Source organism: Xyrauchen texanus, chromosome 4 (genome assembly GCF_025860055.1).
Source record: "Xyrauchen texanus isolate HMW12.3.18 chromosome 4, RBS_HiC_50CHRs, whole genome shotgun sequence".
Classification (NCBI taxonomy): Eukaryota; Metazoa; Chordata; class Actinopteri; order Cypriniformes; family Catostomidae; genus Xyrauchen; species Xyrauchen texanus.
The window spans coordinates 38,425,526-38,446,259 of record NC_068279.1 but is presented as its reverse complement, the minus strand read 5'-3'; the positions used below and the strand labels follow the sequence as shown (position 1 = coordinate 38,446,259).

The 20,734-nt window shown below is 37.4% G+C and overlaps 2 protein-coding genes across 2 annotated transcripts; one reads left to right on the top strand and one right to left on the bottom strand.

Annotated features, from left to right (window-relative positions):
- The first annotated feature begins 1,431 nt into the window (after nt 1-1,431).
- Nucleotides 1,432-15,844, top strand: zgc:114041 (uncharacterized protein LOC574425 homolog). Its single transcript, XM_052113866.1, has 5 exons — nt 1,432-1,485; nt 7,161-7,390; nt 7,604-7,747; nt 11,646-12,431; nt 14,664-15,844. Exons 2-5 carry the CDS (start codon nt 7,180-7,182, stop codon nt 14,855-14,857), a joined length of 1,335 nt encoding a protein of 444 aa, XP_051969826.1. The 5' UTR covers nt 1,432-1,485; nt 7,161-7,179; the 3' UTR covers nt 14,858-15,844.
- Nucleotides 15,845-16,711: 867 nt separating this feature from the next.
- mboat4 (membrane bound O-acyltransferase domain containing 4) lies at nt 16,712-19,276 on the bottom strand. The gene is made up of 3 exons (XM_052114004.1): nt 19,155-19,276; nt 18,850-19,074; nt 16,712-17,642 (listed from the first exon to the last, which is right to left on the bottom strand). Exons 1-3 carry the CDS (start codon nt 19,274-19,276, stop codon nt 16,712-16,714), a joined length of 1,278 nt encoding a protein of 425 aa, XP_051969964.1.
- Between the last annotated feature and the right edge of the window lie 1,458 nt (nt 19,277-20,734).

Genomic DNA, 20,734 nt, shown 5'->3' with positions numbered 1-20,734 from the left:
CCGAGTTCTTGCTTATTTTGTTTAGAATAAATGAGAATGTACACCCACCAACCACTTTGTTAGGTACAGTACAACAAATACTGGGTAGGACCCCTCTCTGCCCCCTGAATGGCCTGGATTCTTCTTGGCATGGATTTAACAAGGTTCTGGAAACATTCTTTAGAAATTCTGCTCCACGCCGACATGACAGCATCATGCAGTTGCTGAAGATTATTTTCTGCTGCAGATTCATGCTGCAAATGTCTCATTCCACCACATTCCAAAGGTGCTCCATTGGATTGAGATCTGATGACTGTGGAGGCCATTGGAGTACACTGAACTTGTCATGTTCCTGGAACCAGTTTGAGGTGACGTGCGCTAAATGGCATGGTGCGTTATCATGCTAGAAGTAGCCATTATTAGAAGATGGGTAGACCATGGTCATAAAGGAATACACATGGTCAGCAACAACACTCAGGTCGGCTGTGGCATTTACACAATGCTCAATTGGTATTAAGGTGGCTTTTGTGTGCCAAGAAAACATTCCCCACACCATTAAACCACCACCTCCAGCCTGAAACTGGATGGATCCATACATTCATGTTGTTTATGCCAAATTCTGACCCTACCATCTGTATGTTTTAGCAGCAATCGAGATTTGTCAGATCAGACAATGTGTTTCCAATCATCTACCATCCATTTTGGTGTGCCTGTGCCCACTGCAGCCTCAGTTTCCTGTTCTTAGCAGACAGTAGTGGTACCCGGAGGGGTCTTCTGCTGCTGTAGCCCATCCGTCTCAATGTTCAATGTGTTGTGTGTTTAGAAATGCTTTTCTGCATAGAACTGTTGTAACGTGTAGTTATTTGCATTACTGTCAGCTTGGACCAGTCTGGCCATTCTCCTCTGACCACTAACATGCTGTTTTTGTCCACAGAACTTCCACTCGCTGGATTTGTATTTATTTTATTTTTTTTTGCACCATTCTCAATACACTCTATAGACTGATGTGTGTGTGAAAATCAGCAGTTACTGAAATACCTGTCTGGCACCAACAGTCATGCCATGATGTCGCGTTTTTCCCCATTCTGATATTTGATGTGAACATTAACTGAGGCTCCTGACCCGTATCTACCTGATAATACACACTGCACTGCTGCCACATGATTGGCTGATTAGATAATCGCACGAATATGTAGGTGTATGTAATAAAGTGGTCGGTGAGTGCGTAGTTAAATGACACGTGGGCTTGAAACATGTACTGTTTTATTTTCTTTGGCTTCATTTCATTTTTTTCAGCTGCATTTGAAAGTACTGTTCATTAACGAAAGTGCAAACGTGAAAGAACGGGGTTTGTTCTCTTCTACGTGACCAGATTGTTTTCGTAAGGGGCGTGGCCAGCACTGTCGCGAGATTATAAATACAGACGGCGGCAGAAACGCGGGCACTGCTCCTGTACTGCGTGTGATGAATATGACGAGGACCTGAACAAGGACTACTTTCCACACGGTATTTTAGCTCTGTATTTTATTCTAAAAACACTGGAGGACGTAGTCAATAGTTACGATGACATCCTGCCGATTTACTGATAAATTGTACTTTATGAGGGGAAATTATTTGAAAAATTAGCAGCGACATTCAGTCAACAGAGTACAAAACAGGCTAAATTTATCTGCCCACAATACAGGAGTATTAACACACAGTAGGCTACACACATTATGTACTGTATTTATCATTATGTTTCACGATAGTTTAAGTTCACAACATTGGAAGTTCACCTTCTGTACTGTAATGTTGTTGCTAAGTGTAATATGTAAAAAAATGTATTTTATATTTACCTGTTTTTTTCTTTTCCATTTTGAACAATTCCTTTAAAATAATAATACTAATCTTTTTTTTAATTGATTTTAGCTTTTTGGAAATTAGGCAATACTTATTTTACATGTGGATAATTGAAGTTTACTTCACAGTTTATTTTTAATAAATAATAATTAAAATTATTAGTTGATATATCAATTTAATTAACTTCAATCATTTTGAAATTATAAAAATAATAAATGCAATTATTTGAGATATATATATATATATATATATATATATATATATATATATATATATATATATATATATATATATATATATAGCTAAATATCAGTTTAATTATTTTAAATGGAAATTTTAAATAATAAACATTTTATTTTTCTTATGTTGCATCGTGCTGTCTTTTGAAACCTGGATTTCTTAGTGAGTCAACATTGGATTTAAACGTAGGGTGTGATTTGACATGCAACAAAGGTGCTGATGAAGACTGGATGCATGCAAAAACAGTGACGGGCATGGACATGTGACGGGCAAAAACATGACGGGCATGGACATGTGACGGGCAAAAACATGACGGGCATGGACCATAGAGCCACAATCCGCAGGAGTGCCTTTATTTACTCTCACACCCAGACCTTTAGACACGTTTTTAGAGTATGGATTATCACAGACAAAAAAACACATCAAACATGGTGCTCTTGCTCTGCCTGACATTATCTTAGTTTGAAGCAATATCCCTCTGTCACAGACTCACTGCACACAATGACCTGGAGGCTGGCAAGTGGCATTGTTTTGACTGGTAGTTGTGTTGTCTGAAGAATACCCTGGGTATAACACTGAATTTGTATTGATAAGGAGAGAAGATTAAATCAGCAGGGGAGCCAGTTCCATTGAAAGGGTAGAATGGTCTCTTTCCCACTTCATGAATAGTTTTAACAGGTGGGAAGCATTTGTTTAACTGAGAATTCAACAGGGATTATTAGTCTAATGGCATAATTTAATACTTCGGCTGCAACATGGGGAGAGGGAACAAGTCAAGGACGAATTCAGATTTACACATTTCAATTTCATAAAAAAATTAAATTAATAAAACCTAAATATATAAACATTTATATTTTTTTTTACTTAAATTTGATGAAATTGTGTTATGATTTGGTTTGAGTACATGAAATTCTGTTTATCAACATAAATAAAACAAGACGACTTCACTTATATTCATTAACTAAGCGCAACAATAGGTTTAGTAAACCGCTGGACTCACTATTAGAACTCTTGTCTTGAGAACCGCGTCTTTCCATGCTTGCACTTTTTTGTTACATAATTTAGTTAAATCCTCAACCTAGTTAAATTCCTTTTCTTAAATCCATTTCCTTCTTTGAGCCTCTGAGCTCAGCCTCTGACTGAATTATATGCTAGAAAACATTTTTCTAATTAAGAGAGCAGTCAGTCGATGGTCACCTTTCACCTGAAACGTTCAAATAGTTTAAGAATTAATTTTCTTTATGTAATTTATTTTACAATTGAGTTCAGGCTGTTGAAAAAGTAAAATTAGTTTAAAAGATAATAACTAGATAATTTAAATCGGTTCAAATACAACATGTTGACGGGGTGCACAGATGTCATCCTGCTTGCTGCAGAGTATGCTTTGTGAGGCAGTGATGAGTCAAAGGTTTTTGCAGGACTGGCTTGGGGAGTCATTGTGTGTCAGTATATTGATGCGAAGGAGCTGATGATTTCTTGTGCTTGCAAGGGATTTCCATGGTGACTATTTGTTCCTGTTAGGCCTGTGTTCTTGGTAATTATTCCCTGCATTGCTTATGCTTTGTGGTGCTGTGCTTTAGGGTTTCCAGCCAAAGTCCAGCATTACTCATCTCTTCTAGTTTTGAGTTAAGTGTTTATCAAGTAGCACTGTGGTGTTCAAGGATAATTAGTCCAGCATCTGAAACCAGTGCACTTTTATCATGGAATGGCAAAATATGTGTCCTTACACAAAGCTACATGAAACCTTGTAAAGGAACAGGCTGCAAAGGAGATAACTCTGATGAATCCATAACCAAAGTAAGCTGTATTGTGAGCACAGCTGGAGCATTCACAAATTTTGTTGGCCTTTTAACTTCACTACCACTGTACAAAACAAAGAAAACAGTGGACCACAACAAAGACTAAATTGATTTCTGATTAAATTGATTTCTCATTTGTTTAGTATCAGTTTGTTTTTCCTAAAATGCTTAGAGAAATTATATTTAAAAAAAAGACATAAGATATAAGACATTTGTCGACGTGACGAAGAATATAGAACTGTGAAACAAATGTGGATATCATGGAACAAATAATATGGTTTTAAAAGAGCATTTAATGAAAGATTCTGATACAAATTCATTGCTGTATTTTATGGTGCCTTCTAATGCTCCACGCATTCTCAGATCGAAACAGGTCAGGACTGCAGGCAGGCCAATCTAGCACCCACACTCCATGACAGACACTTAAAACCGCTTGGATGGTCCTTTTCTTCTTTGGCCTGGAAAACACAACAGCTGTTTTTTTTTTTGTTTTTGTTTTTTTTTTACAAAAAAAAAACTATATATATTTAAAAATATGGACTTGTCGGACCACAAAACATGGTTCCATGAAAGGTGTTGACTGACAAAGGTTTACCTAAATATTCCCACGCCCATGTCATGATATCAGTTACAGATCTGAAGATCAAATTCAGAATTTCAGAAAAAGTACCAGATTCCTTTCCATTTGTCTTTTGAGTAGCCTACATTGTTCTCAAAGAATTGGCTTGCAGATTAAACTATTGGCAAGCCTCGACACATCCCTTTTTTTTTTTTTTTTTTTGCCCTGGACCAGTGTGAGAGAGATTCGGCCAGCTACTAGAACTGTCACTTGCCCGATCGGGCCAGTGCTGCATTTATAACATTAGTGCAAGCAAACAACAAGCGAGAGAGCACAAATTACTTGTGTGTGTGAGTGTGAGTGTGAGTGAGTGTGAGGACCAAATGTCCCCATAAGGATAGTAAAACCCGAAATTTTTGACCTTTGTGGGGACATTTTGTCGGTCCCCATGAGGAAAACGGCTTATAAATCATACTAAATTATGTTTTTTGAAAATGTAAAAATGCAGAAAGTTTTCTGTGAGGTTTAGGGGTAGGGTTAGGTTTAGGGGTAGAATATAAAGTTTGTACAGTATAAAAACCATTATGTCTATGGAAAGTCCCCATAAAACATGGAAACACAACATGTGTGTGTTACGCAAAGATGCGCAAATGCATAATATACTGGATGCGCCAAGGCACAGTTGCATGCACGCACAAGATCACGCAGACACAGGAGCGCACTGTCCTCGCTCTTTTCCAAATGTCTTTGCAGCAGCTATTAGCAATGTATAGAAAATAGCAGGAAAAAAAAAACATGCTATGTTTAACATGCATGTACTCTAGTAAAGGGGCAGAGCGCTAGTTTTATTCCCACTGTAAAAAAGCAAAAGCATATTCTCTCATTAATTCACCTTTAGAGATGAAGCACCGAATGAGACATAATAAACTTTGTTAAACCCCAGTTATACACGTGTCTGGAAATCATGAGCTGCTCAATATCCAAAAAGTATACATTTAATTAGGTAATGTTTCAAAGCGTAATCATTAATTCTATATGATAATGCCGTTTGATATGAAAAGAAATAAGATCACTACGGCTATTATTATTATCAGAGCTTTTCAGCTGCAGGGTGAAGATGTATATTTGAAACTTCATATCATCCTCATGAAACTTCAATTACATTTCTCATTTCTGGACCATACAGGTATTTTTGTTCTTTGTGAATCAGGCTGTGTTGGTCTTGTTTGGGTTGTCTTGATTTAATGTTATATACAAATTGTTAATTTACAGATTAGGCCTAATCTAAAGTCTGTTCTCTCAGCCAGTAATCAAATCTTTAACTCAGTGACTAAATCTTTGATCCTTCTTGTGAAAACTCTACACATGGGCAAAATTTGCATGACTAAACAGGTGACCGAATACACATCATCTCCTCCACAGAACTCTTGGCTTAAAGCACATGTGTAAATGGCAGGACGGTTGAGGTTAATATTATGCATTTATGAATTTATATCTGTAAAGCGCATATATGGGATTACATCACAGTAAAGTGATTTGATTTGACATAAGGCATAAGTCATATCTTGCAAATTATAAATGTTTAAATTTTATGGGACATTTCTATTTAAAAAAAAAATTCTCTCCCCAATTTGGAATTCCCTATTCCCAATGTGGTTTAAGTCCTCGTGGTGGCATAGTTGCCTCTGTGTCTGAGACGTCAATCTGCGCGTTTTATGATGTGGCTTGAGCGCGTTACCGCGGAGACATGGCGCGTGTGGAGGCTTCACGCTATTCTCCGCGGCATCCATGCACAATTCACCACATGCCCCACCTATAGTGAACCACATTATAGTGACCACAAGGAGGTTACCTCTTGTGACTCTACCCTCCCTAGCAACCGGCCATTTTGGTTGCTTAGGAGACCTGACTGGAGTCACTCAGCAAGACCTGGATCCAAACTTGCGACTCCAGGGGTGGTAGTCAGCGTCTTAACTCACTGAGCTACCCAGGCCCCTGGGGGACATTGTATTAAAAACATATGATATGTAAAAAATATTTATCTTCAGACATATTTTTTTAAAGCTATGATGGTAAAAACAGCTATTTGTCATTTTTGTGTTTGGGCCAGTGTATATTTTGCCAGGGCCAGTAAAAGTCTGAAGCACAAAATTAAAAAATATTTATTTTAATGCACAAGGTAAAACATCAAATAATGTAGTACTAGATATAAATATAGCAAAGGGTGAATGGAATTTACAAATCTCATTTGAAATCGTATCTTTTTATACTGTATAAATGTGTTAAATCTCACTTGAGATCTCTTTCCTATAATACAATAATGTTCTAAATAAAAAAATACTCAGTTCGATTACTTCCGATGCTTTTTTTTTTTTTTTTTATGAAAACATTACACATCTTTTACATAAAATCATTGTATACATAATTTATTTTTCAATATGTACATACACTGTCAAAAATTTTACATTTAGGGGTACATCAGTTTGTCACTGGGGCAGTTCCTCAGAATGTATTTATAAATTATTTGTCCCAAAAATGTACATATTAGTTCTTTAAGTGTTTTGATCTGTTCCTGTTGGGTACATATTACTACATTAGGTATAAATAGGGTACTGTGATGGTACTTTTGATGGTATTGCCCCAGTAAGAAGCTGTTGTACCCTTAAAGGTACAATTTGTCTTGTGACTGTGTATATAGGCCTTAATACTTTCCAATATCAAAATAATGTGACATTGTTTTTCAGAGGGTGAGGACAGCTTGACATGTCCATGATGGAGAAGCATTTGACCGACCCACCAGATGGTGGCTACGGCTGGGTCGTAGTCAGCTCAGCCTTCTTCCTCATGGGACTCACTGCTGCTGTTCTAAAGAACTTTGGACTGTTTTTCCTTGAAATCCAAAGACACTACAATGTCCTTACCAGTACTACCTCCTGGGTGACTTCAACCACTATTGCAGTGTTTCATTTGGGAGGTGAGAGAAACCCTATTCAAGTACTGTTTTTAATTCTTAAAGTGTTTTCCAACAGAAATTGTATGAATTCCTCCTGAACCAATGTAACAAGTTATCTTGAAATTGGCATTTCATGAACAAGACTTCCTGCCTTCTCAGGATGTTATCCTAGTGAGGATGCTTCAGACCTGTATGGTGATGCTATTTAATGGGTTGTTTTGCTCTTCTGTTCAGCTCCTCTTTCCAGTGCTCTCAGTGTGCACCTATCACACCGTGCCGTTATCATGATCGGAGGGCTTCTGGCTGCCTCAGGAATGGTTATTGCCTCTTTAGGCCTCAGCCTGCCGGGGATGTATCTGTCTATGGGTGTGCTGCAAGGTAAGCGCAAAGGCTGGATGCTTAAGAAACATGGTTTGGATATCTTTAAAATGTCATTCTACTTTTTGGTTAAATTCAGTATACAGTCTGTGACTAAACGTAACACTTTCTTATGATATCCTATGTCATAAGTTCAGTAAAGTTCACTTAACTTGAAAATTCTGTTACTTACTCGCCCTCCAAACCCGTATTACTTTTTTCTTCAGTGTAACCAAAGTATTTTTAGCAAGTCCGGTCACTCTGTGGCCATCTTTGGATTGCTTCTGGGGAGCTATTTTCTATGTTAACAAGCGGCATACAAGTATAGCTCCTATCTACTTGAATGGAGAAAGAACGAAACGGTTGGACAAGAATACGCTCCAAGAACATATTTCAAATCAGCAGTAAAATCTGACTGCACTGATCTCATAATGCTTCTTTACATTAGATCACTCTGAAAAACTGAATTTACACCAGTTGTATAGCTAATGTGCATTCTCGAGTTGATTGACGGGGGATGACTCTATCTAAAAGATGATTGGTTCTTTTGCCTGTAAAGTGGGACATCTTTTCTACATTCGTTGACATTCATGGATGTTTTCTCTTAAGATTTCTCTTAATCATTTTAATAGAAGTGACCAATCTCTGCTAAATAGTCTCTGGAGGAACACTGCCTCCATGATTAACTTTCATTGTATTGAAAAAGGATGCAACATACTGCCTAAAGTCTCCCATTGTTTTACACGAAAGAAAGTAATATGGGTTTGAAACAACATGAGGGTGAGTAATGATGACAAAGCAAACTGTCCCTTTTACTTTATGGTGTACATGCCAAGTTCACTAGCTCAAGTGCTATTTTGCTAAATGCAGTGCATTGATCCTTAGAAAATGGTGCAAATTTAGGGATGGAGACTTCAGGTCATTTAAAGGTGCAATATGTAATTATTTTCATTTAATATTTGCTTTTTTTTTTTTTTTTTTTTTTTGCCAATGTGTGAACGGCTTGTAACGTAACTTAAAAAATGTGCCTTTCCAGACTTCCTAGGTTGCCTATTAAAGCCTGTAGACTGATATTTCATGCAATGGTAGCGGGTCTGTTTTGCCAGGAAAATCCAAAGGATGTGACGTTTATGCGCGCTCCCGAGAGACGTTTATGCCTCAGTGCTTCCGCTATTCAACAGCGACAACAAACTGCAACACTAGGTAACGTTATCTTTGAGATGGAATCTAGCAAACGTCCGGCTCCCAGCACAACACTGACTCCAACACAAACTGAGAGTAAGCCAAAATAAATAAATATGTATCTACTGAATACCATCTGGCTAAGCGGGAATGTGATCATGGTTGAGCAAAAAATAGAGTGAACAATGGCAGGGCATTTGATACCTGGAGGGACCTTCGTTCGGTTTTGGGAATCAACACGGACCCTGTATTGGCATTCTTCTTATTGGACAGGTGAGCATGCATAACTGCAAAGCTTGCGAAATATAGTGCCATAAGGATTGATTTGTGTAATTTTAGCTAACTTGATCTTGCCTGCTAACGCTGATGAATTGCAAGTTACCTTGCTTCATAACTTTTCAAATAATTTCAATGATCTTCTCTATACTAAAAGCCAGGTATACAGGATCAGTTTATGCAAATACGCTGGTTTCTTGTTCGTAGTACAAAATTTGACATACAATAGTGCAACATAACTGTGCAGGGCAACGGTAAACTGTCTGGTATAGTTTGGTAATATGTAGCTGTATGTGTGTATCAGTATGCTATGTTAGCTGATAAGTAGTTTTAGTTTATTCTCAAAGTTTGTAGTAAAACAATCATAAATATGTTATTTTAATTATGCTACCTCATCTTTCAGCACGATGCCAGTGAATCACATTCAGTCTCTTTGTACGTTACGTCATTGTTTTGGCCGATGCTCGCTCACGTCCCTATGGAGTGTGCATGAGCAACAGGTAGCTGGCTGCAGTTCACATAACGGCCACAGCTGTCATTAATAACAGTTTCTGAGTCTTACATACTGCACCTTTAAGAACCATAGACCTTATTCACACTAGCGCCATCTTTGATATTTAATGGGAATGTCAATGAGGCTGTGAATGATAGACTTACCATCTCTTCAATGGCACGAATGGTATAAAGCTCCTAGATTGCATCTCATCTTCCACAGCTCATGTTGTCTGGAGTTCTTCGTATACTGAATGTTCTTGGACCGATATTTTATGTTTTATCCACGGAATGATCCAAAAACACTTTAAACTGCTGTACAGCCCATTTGAAGAGGCTGCAAGTGAATCCCTCACAGCCTCGTTGTCATTCCCATTAAAAATCAAAGATGGCGCTAGCATGAATAAATTCTATGTAGTATACCGTATTTTGTGTCAAATTCCACTTTTTATTTGGTAAAATAAATGAAAACTGACCTTTTTGTCTATTTTGTACAAGTATGTGGCTTTTGTTTTTTATTGAATGAAATCTACATGAAAGGTGTTTTTTTTTTTTTTTGTTTTTTTTTTTTTTGTTGTTTACATACACTCACCTAAAGGATTATTAGGAACACCTGTTCAATTTCTCATTAATGCAATTATCTAATCAACCAATCACATGGCAGTTGCTTCAATGCATTTAGGGGTGTGGTCCTGGTCAAGACAATCTCCTGAACTCCAAACTGAATGTCAGAATGGGAAAGAAAGGTGATTTAAGCAATTTTGAGCATGGCATGGTTGTTGGTGCCAGACAGGCCGGTCTGAGTATTTCACAATCTGCTCAGTTACTGGGATTTTCACGCACAACCATTTCTAGGGTTTACAAAGAATGGTGTGAAAAGGGAAAAACATACAGTATGCGGCAGTCCTGTGGGCTGAAAATGCCTTGTTGATGCTAGAGGTCAGAGGAGAATGGGCCGACTGATTCAAGCTGATAGAAGAGCAACTTTGCCTGAAATAACCACTCGTTACAACCAAGGTATGCAGCAAAGCATTTGTGAAGCCACAACACGCACAACCTTGAGGCGGATGGGCTACAACAGCAGAAGACACCACCGGTACCACTCATCTCCACTACAAATAGGAAAAAGAGGCTACAATTTGCAAGAGCTCACCAAAATTGGACAGTTGAAGACTGGAAAAATGTTGCCTGGTCTGATGAGTCACGATTTCTGTTGAGACATTCAGATGGTAGAGTAGGAATTTGGCGTAAACAGAATGAGAACATGGATCCATCATGCCTTGTTACCACTGTGCAGGCTGGTGGTGGTGGTGTAATGGTGTGGGGGATGTTTTATTGGCACACTTTAGGCCCCTTAGTGCCAATTGGGCATCGTTTAAATGCCACGGCCTACCTGAGCATTGTTTCTGACCATGTCCATCCCTTTATGGCCACCATGTACCCATCCTCTGATGGCTACTTCCAGCAGGATAATGCACCATGTCACAAAGCTCGAATCATTTCAAATTGGTTTCTTGAACATGACAATGAGTTCACTGTACTAAAATGGCCCCCACAGTCACCAGATCTCAACCCAATAGAGCATCTTTGGGATGTGGTGGAACGGGAGCTTCGTACCCTGGATGTGCATCCCACAAATCTCCATCAACTGCAAGATGCTATCCTATCAATATGGGCCAACATTTCTAAAGAATGCTTTCAGCACCTTGTTGAATCAGAACAAGGTGCTGATTCATAGAATTAAGGCAGTTCTGAAAGCGAAAGGGGGTCAAACACAGTATTGGTATGGTGTTCCTAATAATCCTTTAGGTGAGTATACAGAAATCTGATACATGGCAGTATACAAAGAAGCAAGCTATGACACATGTACTGTTCAAGTCCAAGCATATTTCTAAATCATCTTCTAGCCAAGTCTTTGGTGATAATTGAAAATTAGGTGTGTTGTGTAAGTTTTCATGTTGTGGTCTAGGGCTTGGAATGTCACTGTCTTGGATTCCAGCAAACAGCATGGTCAGCCATTATTTCAAACACTGGCGTCCAATTGCATATGCTATCGCCAGCTCTGGAGAGTGTGTCTTTGCCATGATATTCAGCCTGTTTTTCCAATGGCTTATCGAGAGCTATTCTTGGCAGGGGTCTCTACTCATCATTGGAGGTCTTCAGCTGAATCTGTGTGTATGTGGAGCTCTGATGAGACCAATCCAAGCAAAATCACCTTCACAAACCTCTTTCCAAGGCAAACTGGTTCTGGACTGTAAAGGGCAAAGCAAGTCGTCAAAAGGAGTCACTTTTCAATGGTCTCTGATTCAGAGGCCCGAGCTACTGCTATATATCGTGTTTGCCATCTTGGCTGCTGCAGGTTTCTTCATCCCACCTTTATTTCTGGTGCCCTATGCCAACAGCCTGGGCATGGAGCAGTACTGGGCAGCCTCCATCCTGTCAGTGCTGGCACTGGCAGATCTGCTGGGCAGACTCGCGTGTGGATGGTTGGCTAATCTGCGGCTCATCAGGAACCTGCAGTTGTTGACTATGGTTGTCACAGCACTGGGGGTGGTGTTACTTTTGCTTCCCATTGCACAGAACTACTGGGCCATCCTGGTGTTCTCTTCACTCTATGGATTCCTGTTTGGCTGTGTGGTGGCCATCCATGTGACTAGTATTGTAGATATTGTTGGACTGGAGGGGTTTGATAGTGCCCTGGGACTCTTCATGCTGTTACGGAGCTCTGGAGGATTTGTGGGTCCACCTGCTGCAGGTTAGTGTTATTTTTTATGTATTTCTTTTATCCATATATTCCTATGCAAGTTTATCAACCAAAATGTATGTTTTCTATTTTTTTTTATGTCTATATTTTTCTATTTTCTACTAGGTGCGTTCATTGATTATAAAAATGAATCGATGCATTACGATGCAGCAATCTGACAATGAAAATTAAATGACTTAATTATTGAATAAAAAATCAATTTTAATTACTATAATAATACCCAATTATGCATTCATATGTGATCTGCTCTATCGTTAGTCACTTAGACCAGTAACACATTTTGTGCCCTGTTTTAAGACGTCTACGTCTTAAAGAGAATTAACATTTTTGTGTGAACTATCCCTTATCATTTACTCGCCCTCATGCCATTCCAGATGTGTGACTTTCTTTCTTCTGCTGAACCCAAACAAAGATTTTTAGAAGAATATCTCAGCTCTGTTGGTCCATTCAATGCAAGTGAAAGGTGACCAGAACTTTTCAGATCCAAAAGCACATTAAGGCAGCCTAAAAGTAATCAATGTGAATCCAGTTGTTAAATCCATACCTACTGAAGCGATAAGATGTGGTGTGGGTGAGAAACAGAAACTTTATTGAAGTCCTTTTTTACTATAAATTATCTTCCCTGCCCAGTAGATGTGATCTGCACAAAGAATATGAATCGCCAAAAAGAAAAGAATGTGTAAGTGAAAGTGGAGGTTTATAGTAAAAAAAGGTCTTTAATATTGATCTGTTTCTCACTCAAACCTATGCTATTGCTTCTGAAGACATGGATTAAAACAATGGAGTCTTCTGGATTGCTTTTATGCTGCCTTTATGTGTATTTGGGCCTTCAAAGTTCTGGCCACCATTCGATTGCATTGTGAGTACCTCCAGAGCTGAGGTATTCTTCTAAAAGTCTTTGTGTTCTGCAAAAGAAAGTTGTTAAATTATAGAGCATGTATGTATAATTAACCACATTCTCTACTGACACAAATCATGGATATTATTAAGTGATTGATAGCTCTTTGATTTCATCTACTGATGGATTATCCAAACTGCAAATGCAGGTTTAGACTTTGCACAGTCTCCGAGAATAGACTAGCTAAAGCATAGTGCATCTCAGATGTGGTTGTGCAGTTACCTATTTCTCTGGAAAATCGCAAATTGTGATTTGTGGCACTTAACATGTAGTACACCCACAGATTGTGCAAGCACTCCCATCCTTGCATCTACTCGCACCCTCACGAAAATTGGATGTGCCTAGTGCAGTTGTGAAAAAGCCCATTTGAGATTTATGTACTAAATTTAAAAGGAAAGTCTCTGCTTCCTAATAATGTAATTGTTTCTTTCTATTCCAAACCATTGTTGAGATATAATTATTGAAATGTTGGCTGATATAATGATTTAAATGCTTTTTTTCTTTTCTTATTTTTCTTTGTCAAAGTGACTTAAAATGTTGCTTCAGGTCTAATTTATTTGCCAAAATACAATTCTTGAGCATGTAAAAGTAAAACCTGGCGGTTTTGTAAATTTTCCTCTACAGTATACTGTAAATTGTCACTCTAGTTACATTTGTGTCCTTTTTGTGTACGTTGTGTAATTTTGTTTTTTTAAACTTGTGAATTGCAACAGAATAATCTTAATGAACTGAACTGAACCATGACCAAATTTCATAATGCATCATATAATTTGGCAAAGAACTGTTTAAATTGAATTATCAAAATAAATATTTAAACACCTACTTTATTTGATTTGTGAAATCCCTTATTTTTTTAAATCCCTTTTTAAGATTGAAGTGAATAATTTTTTTTTAATTGTTGTCCCCTTTAACTCTTTCTTCAGATCGATTGTTTATTATTAGAAAATCTTTTGTATGGTGTTATATGCAGGATTTTTACAATTTTGTTACAAGTTAAAAGTCTTTTTTACATTCTGCTTAAACGAGCGCAGTTCTTGTTAACACTACATAGAAAGTAGCAGGTTTGCGTTTGTTTTTTCATTACAAGTTACTGTGTGTGTGTGTGTGTGTGTGTGTATATTATATTTTACTGTATCAAAGTAGGTTGTGCAGAAATATGCATTTGAAATATTGTGCTAATTTAAACAAGCATGCTAATTAAATGATGATTCATTTGGGATGACACCACTAACAGCAGGTTTTGCAGGCTCAGGTTTCTGTGTCTGCTCCACGTGCGGTCTGTTTTACCCATCTCATGTTTCTTCTGTGATGTATCTCTGTCACAGGCTGGCTGGTGGACTGGGCCAACGACTTCAGTGCTGGTTTCTACTTGTCTGGCCTCTGCCTTGTCCTGTCCAGTGTATTTGTGGTGCTTGTGGACAGGCTGGTGGAGAAGAACAAACTCCCTCTCAAACAATCAGATTCGTGCATCGACACTACAGATCATCCGATAAATAAAGCGGACCACACAGATGTTTAAAAGTCACCAGTCACTGAAGATAATTTAAACTTTGGTCTATCCAGAGCCATATTATCTCCATGTTTTTACTTTGCAGACGTAACAGGCATTTTATTATCAAACCTCTCACCCCATAACATTCAGGCAGTGAGAGGAGATCTGTTTAGACTCTGGCCTCAATGTAGCCACGTTTCAAGCCACTACATGTGAACCAACAAAGACTGAGACATGGCATTCTGAGAGTCTGTTTCTGCCCTGAGAAATAATTAAATGAGAGCAAATGCAGCTGCCTTACTGTTATTAGAATAACATCAACAAGCATCATAATGTATTGGCAAAATATTCAGAGAAGTGTGTGGCTGTTTTAACTTTATCTGAAAGCAATAGAAATATTTTTATATATATATATATATATATTTTTACCAACAATCATCCATGCGATTATCTAATCAGCCAATCGTGTGGCTGCAGTGCATAAAATCAAGGGGAAACAGGTAAGGAGCTTCAGTTAATGTTCACATCAACTATCAGAATGGGGAAAAAATTTGATCTCAGTATTTGGACCTTGGCATAATAGTTGGTGCCAGATGGCCTGGTTTGATTATTTTTGTAACTGCTGATCTCCTAGGATTTTCACGCACAACAGTCTCTCGAATTTACTGAGAATGCTGAAAAAAACAAAAAAAACATCCAGTGTTTCACATCCAGAACAGCGGTAGTTCTGTTACTGAAACGCCTTGTTGATGAGAGCGGTCAACAGAGAATTGCAAACTGGTTCAAACTGACAAAGTCTACGGTAACAGATAAATATATATTGAAAAAAACAGAGCAACATTCTAAATAAATATACATATCAAATACCCACCAAAACACGGCAAGATTTGATACTGTTGAATTTGAGACAGTTGTGCTGTACAGTATGTATACGGTTATGTGAGATGTATATGTATTTTGAGTGTTGTTGTTTTTTTCTAATACCGGTGTGTGTGTGTATATATCACACACACACACACTACCATTCAAAAGTTTTGAACCACTTGCCTGAAATGTTTCTCATGATCTTAATGTTTTGATCTGAAGGCGTATGCTTAAATGTTTGAAATTTGTTTTGTAGAGAAAAATATAATTGTGCCACCATATTTATTTCTTTAAATTAAAATAAAAATAGTTTATTAAAAAAATAACTTTTTGGAAATTGATGACTTGGACCAAATAATAAAGAAAAGCAGCCACTAATTGCCCAACATAGATGGGAACTCCTTCAAAACTGTTTAAAAAAGCATCTCAGGGTGATACTTCAAGAAGTTGTTTGAGAAAAAGTCCATTTCTGCAAATTCTAGGCAAAGGTGACTACTTTGAAGATGATAAAATATAACAGTTTTTTTTTTATAATGCAGATTTTGGTTTGTTCTCAACATAATTCCCAGTTTAATTTGTTATTCCATAGTTTTGATGACTTCACTATTATTTTATAATGTGAAAAAAGCCCCTAAACCTTTGAATGGTACTGTGTGTATTTATTTATTTATTTAGATAATAATGTATAAGAAAATATGGCTGTCTTTCGCTAGTGCATACAAATCGTTTGATGTGATGAATAAATGGTAATTGCAAAATCTACATATTGTACAAATGTGGTGTGTGACAAATTATTGTTTAAAAGGTAAAATCCTCCATGTAATCTCTATTAATATGGTCATAAAACTACATGCATAATAATTCTAAAATATATTGCAAAATGTTGTTTTAGATGGCGTAGCATCAACTTAACGTAAATCCCCCATCCTTTACAAAAAAGAAAATGAAAAATAGGGTTGGTTTTGCTGTTTGTTTTGTGTTTGACATTTTTATTATTTATGACCTTGATACTTTTAATTACAGTATCATAATGAACAGAACACTTAGTAGTGGAAATACAGCAATATATGAAGAAGACAGAAGTTTCACTGGCAATAAACTCTGAAGCTCTACACAAACAACCACACATGAAATGGTCAGTTGAGTAAAGACCCAGTTTAGGCACGTGTACAGCAATTTCCTCCAGGGGGAGGTAAGTCTTGGCTGCAGGAAGCGATGCAGCTTGTAATCCCCCTGTATGGTGACAGCCCAGATGAGAAATCCCACAATTTGACCTGGATGAAGGCCATGCCACCAAGCTGAAAACCCAAAGGTCAAGAACAGTGGAGATCTGTTGTACCTTTCGAAGACCATTCTTCGAAGCCACGCAGCTGTGGTTCTGTTCCACTGACGTGCAAACATTGAAGGACGACTCGACATTTCAGTCACCCATGGATTGCCATCAGAAAGCCCTTCCCATGATGTATTTCCTGTGTGACTGTAACCATGGAGACCCAAGCCTACCGCATTGTTAACACACTCACTTACTTTCCAGTGTGCATAATAATTTATCTTAAGTAGCAGTGACAGCATCCAGATCCATAATATATCTCGAAAAACACAAGGACTGTATACTTTGAATGTAGTTGATTGTAAGAACTCATGAAGAGGATATTTGAGCCACACCAAAACTAAAACTTGCGAAATTTTTAGAGAAAGATTACCCAAAGAAGAAGCCAAGGTTGGAGCCATGTTCAGTTGCCTAACAGACTCAACAAAGGTGTTGAAATTGCAAAGTGGTCCTCCAAGGAGTGCAGAAAAATAGAGCAAGTAACTTAATGGAATAATGGCGGCTTGATGCCGATGGGTTATTTGAAAGTGACAGGTGACTGTTCCCTCCTGCAGATCCAGTGATAGAGAGGAAATCCTCTGGGTCATCAACATGAGAGCAGACATGGCCAGTAAAAGCCTGTAGGGAATAAAAATGTAACTCATAAGATTTAATGCCAGATGTTTCTTGTGATATTCTGAAACATGAGTTTTTCAATTAGTTGAATTAAATCATCACAGCATTTGAGGGATACAGGAGATTGGATAATCATGTGGATTAAAATAATGACATATTGATAGGATATTGGTCTTGACAGACCAGATCTGCTACGCTGCAGCTGCTTGGCAAGTATAGAGACTTGCACTGCTAGAAAATACGCAGACATCCTGAGTTAAGCATGTGGACATGCTGCAAAATGTATCAAATGCGAGACAGGCTACACTGAGCATGTATCTATGCTGCAGCACAAATAGACTTTACAAACAATCCCCCAACAAAGCAGGGATGCTCCACAAAACTTGCAACTTAAAACACAACCCCCTAACCAAGAAGATCTATCACTAAGACTCGTGTACTGCTGCTGCTCCAAAGAGCCATGTGTATGCTAGTTTGGTGTGCCTTAGCCACTGGTCAAATGGTGTAACACTAATTGATACATTTATATGTGTGCCTAGGCCTGCTTAGCCAAATAGTTTAAACGCTGAGTAACTTAACACTTAATGTGTACTTGATCTAGGAAAGCCCAAAGTTTATTAAAGGAATAAAATGAAAATTCTCATAATTTACTAACCCTCATGCCATCCCAGATGTGTATGATGACTTTATTTCTTCTGCAGAACACAAATAAATATTTTTAGATTATCTCAGCTCTGTAGGTCCTCACAATGCAAGTGGATGGTGATCAGCACTTTAAATAAATAAATAATAAAATTTAATTAAATACAATTCCAAATCTAATTTTTTTTAATTAGCCATTAAACTGTTTCATTTTGAAAATACTTTATTGCAGTGAAACTACTTTGTTTTTCATTTTTAGAAACATACAAATATTCAATTCTGCATAAAAAAACTTGCAAAAAAAATTATGAACTACGGGGTTGTTATGCCATCAAGGGAAAATGGAAATATGAAATGCAGGGAAATATGAAATGCTGCTCCTTCCTTTTTAGCATCCAAAAAAGCTTATCACTGTTCTCATATGTTCCTCTCAATCACAAGTAGCTTTAGATGATGTCCCTCACTAAATATATACAGTATATGACATGACAACAATTGTGCACAGTTTCCCAAATTAAGTGGGTGTCTCCATTTACTCACTGACACAACATACCCCACTTTACCCTACCTGGAGTTTGGTGTCTCTTGTAGCCAATATTGCTGGTACTGGATATACAAATGCCAGAACGTTTGCCAACACATCTGCAGCCCTAAAGTCCACCGGTGAATATGTGTTGGTTCTAGACAGTGGATCAGCAGCAGGAAAAGTACAGCACTGAAGAACAGCAATAAGCTGTATGGACCCATTGTTACAACGGCCAAGATGATACCTCCCAGTGTCAAACAGATAAACCTTAAAGAATCAGATGCATTCATCAGTTATCAATCTTCATCAATAATATATGACTGACTGCAGTGATCATATTGCCATACCTGTTTACAATTGAGAGATGTCCTTGTCTAGCGAAACAGTAGAACAGTAAAGCAATTGGGATGTTAAAAAACTGGTAAAGCAGCTGTGGGTTAACATCAAAAAGTATCCAAACGTGATCCATCTCCAGACCGAGTGTTGTGTGTGAGCGAAACAGATGTGCTTTAGTGAAAAATATATAATTTCCACCTTATCTGTTAAATTTAGTTTTACCTTTGGGTCCCTTGTCATTTTGTTTGAATAACTTTCATGATTCCAGTCGTGCTTAGATACGAGTACTCAGTTGGGTACCTAAATGGAATCTGACAATGTAGCAACCAAGTTATGAGAAAACAAATGTCTCATGTATAGTGTAAGGGTGAACAATGCCTTTTATGAACACATAACAATATGTTGCATACAGTTTTTGTTTGCATTTTAAAAAAGGTGCGAGTATGTCCATAAAAAGACATGCTCAAAATATATTTGAGCTGTTAGGTTTTTATATTTTATTTTATTAAAGATTGCTCAATTCAGATTGATGGAATTTTGTTATGAAATTGAAATGCACAAATCTTTAAATTATTTTCTTGAGTGCAATAACAGATTGACAAGATTTAATTTATGCACAAAATTACATAAAATAAATGTTTGTTTGTTTTTTAGGTGAAAATCACATGATTTGCCCTATCAAACACCAACATACATGAATAGCACAAATGGGCCAATTATTATCCTACTGGCAAACCATAAAGTGGTCATTTATTAAACATAAACTACTTTAAAAATCCATTAAGATTTGGAGATAGATTTATCGAATGGATTAAAATTAGTATTTCCATCCATCATCATCCATTTTGACCAATGGTATTAGATCTAGTGCTTTTGAATTGCATTGGGATGAACGACAGGGTGATCCTCTATCCCCCCTTCTTTTCAACATTGCACTGGAGCCATTAGCTGTAGGAATCAGAGCCCACCCTCATATCCATGGGATCTCATTAGGAAATACAGAAAGTCTGGTAAATTTATATGCAGATGATTTGTTACTATGTGTCACGGATCTGCGATTTCTGTCCCTAAACTTTTACATTACATTGACACTTTTGGTAAACTTTTAGGATACTCAATAAATTGGAGTAAAACTGAATTTATGAACCTAACGAATAATTTAAGCACCAGCTTTTTAAATAGTATACCATTTAAGTTAGTGGAGGATCACTTTACATATCTTGGCCTGAAAATTCCAAAGAACCCTAAACATTTGTTTAAATTAAATTTCATAGACATGATTAACAAACTCAAATTAAACATTGAATGTTGGAAACTACTCCCCTTATCATTAATTGGCCGTGTGAATGTAATAAAGATGGTTTCTTTACCTCTTCCAAAATCTCCCTATTTATTTACGGGCAACCTTTTTTAAACAACTAGATTCAATTATTCTCTCATTTATATGGAATTACAAGATACCTCGCATAGCAAAAGCCCATTTACGAAAACCTACTGGATGTGGAGGCCTTGGTCTTCCAATCTTTAAACACTATTACTAGGCAGCAAATGCCAGGGATCTCACTCACTTGCAAAGGGGCATTCTAGATGA

Excerpts from the sequence above, each read along its gene's own strand:
- zgc:114041 (XM_052113866.1), top strand. The coding sequence starts at position 7,180 with ATGTCCATGATGGAGAAGCATTTGACCGACCCACCAGATGGTGGCTAC. Across the intron at positions 7,748-11,645 it reads GTCTATGGGTGTGCTGCAAG|GGCTTGGAATGTCACTGTCT; the intron begins GTAAGCGCAAAG and ends GTTGTGGTCTAG. Across the intron at positions 12,432-14,663 it reads TGTGGGTCCACCTGCTGCAG|GCTGGCTGGTGGACTGGGCC; the intron begins GTTAGTGTTATT and ends TCTCTGTCACAG.
- mboat4 (XM_052114004.1), bottom strand. The coding sequence starts at position 19,276 with ATGGATCACGTTTGGATACTTTTTGATGTTAACCCACAGCTGCTTTAC. Across the intron at positions 19,075-19,154 it reads CATCTCTCAATTGTAAACAG|GTTTATCTGTTTGACACTGG; the intron begins GTATGGCAATAT and ends TGATTCTTTAAG. Across the intron at positions 17,643-18,849 it reads CAAGAGACACCAAACTCCAG|GCTTTTACTGGCCATGTCTG; the intron begins GTAGGGTAAAGT and ends TATTCCCTACAG.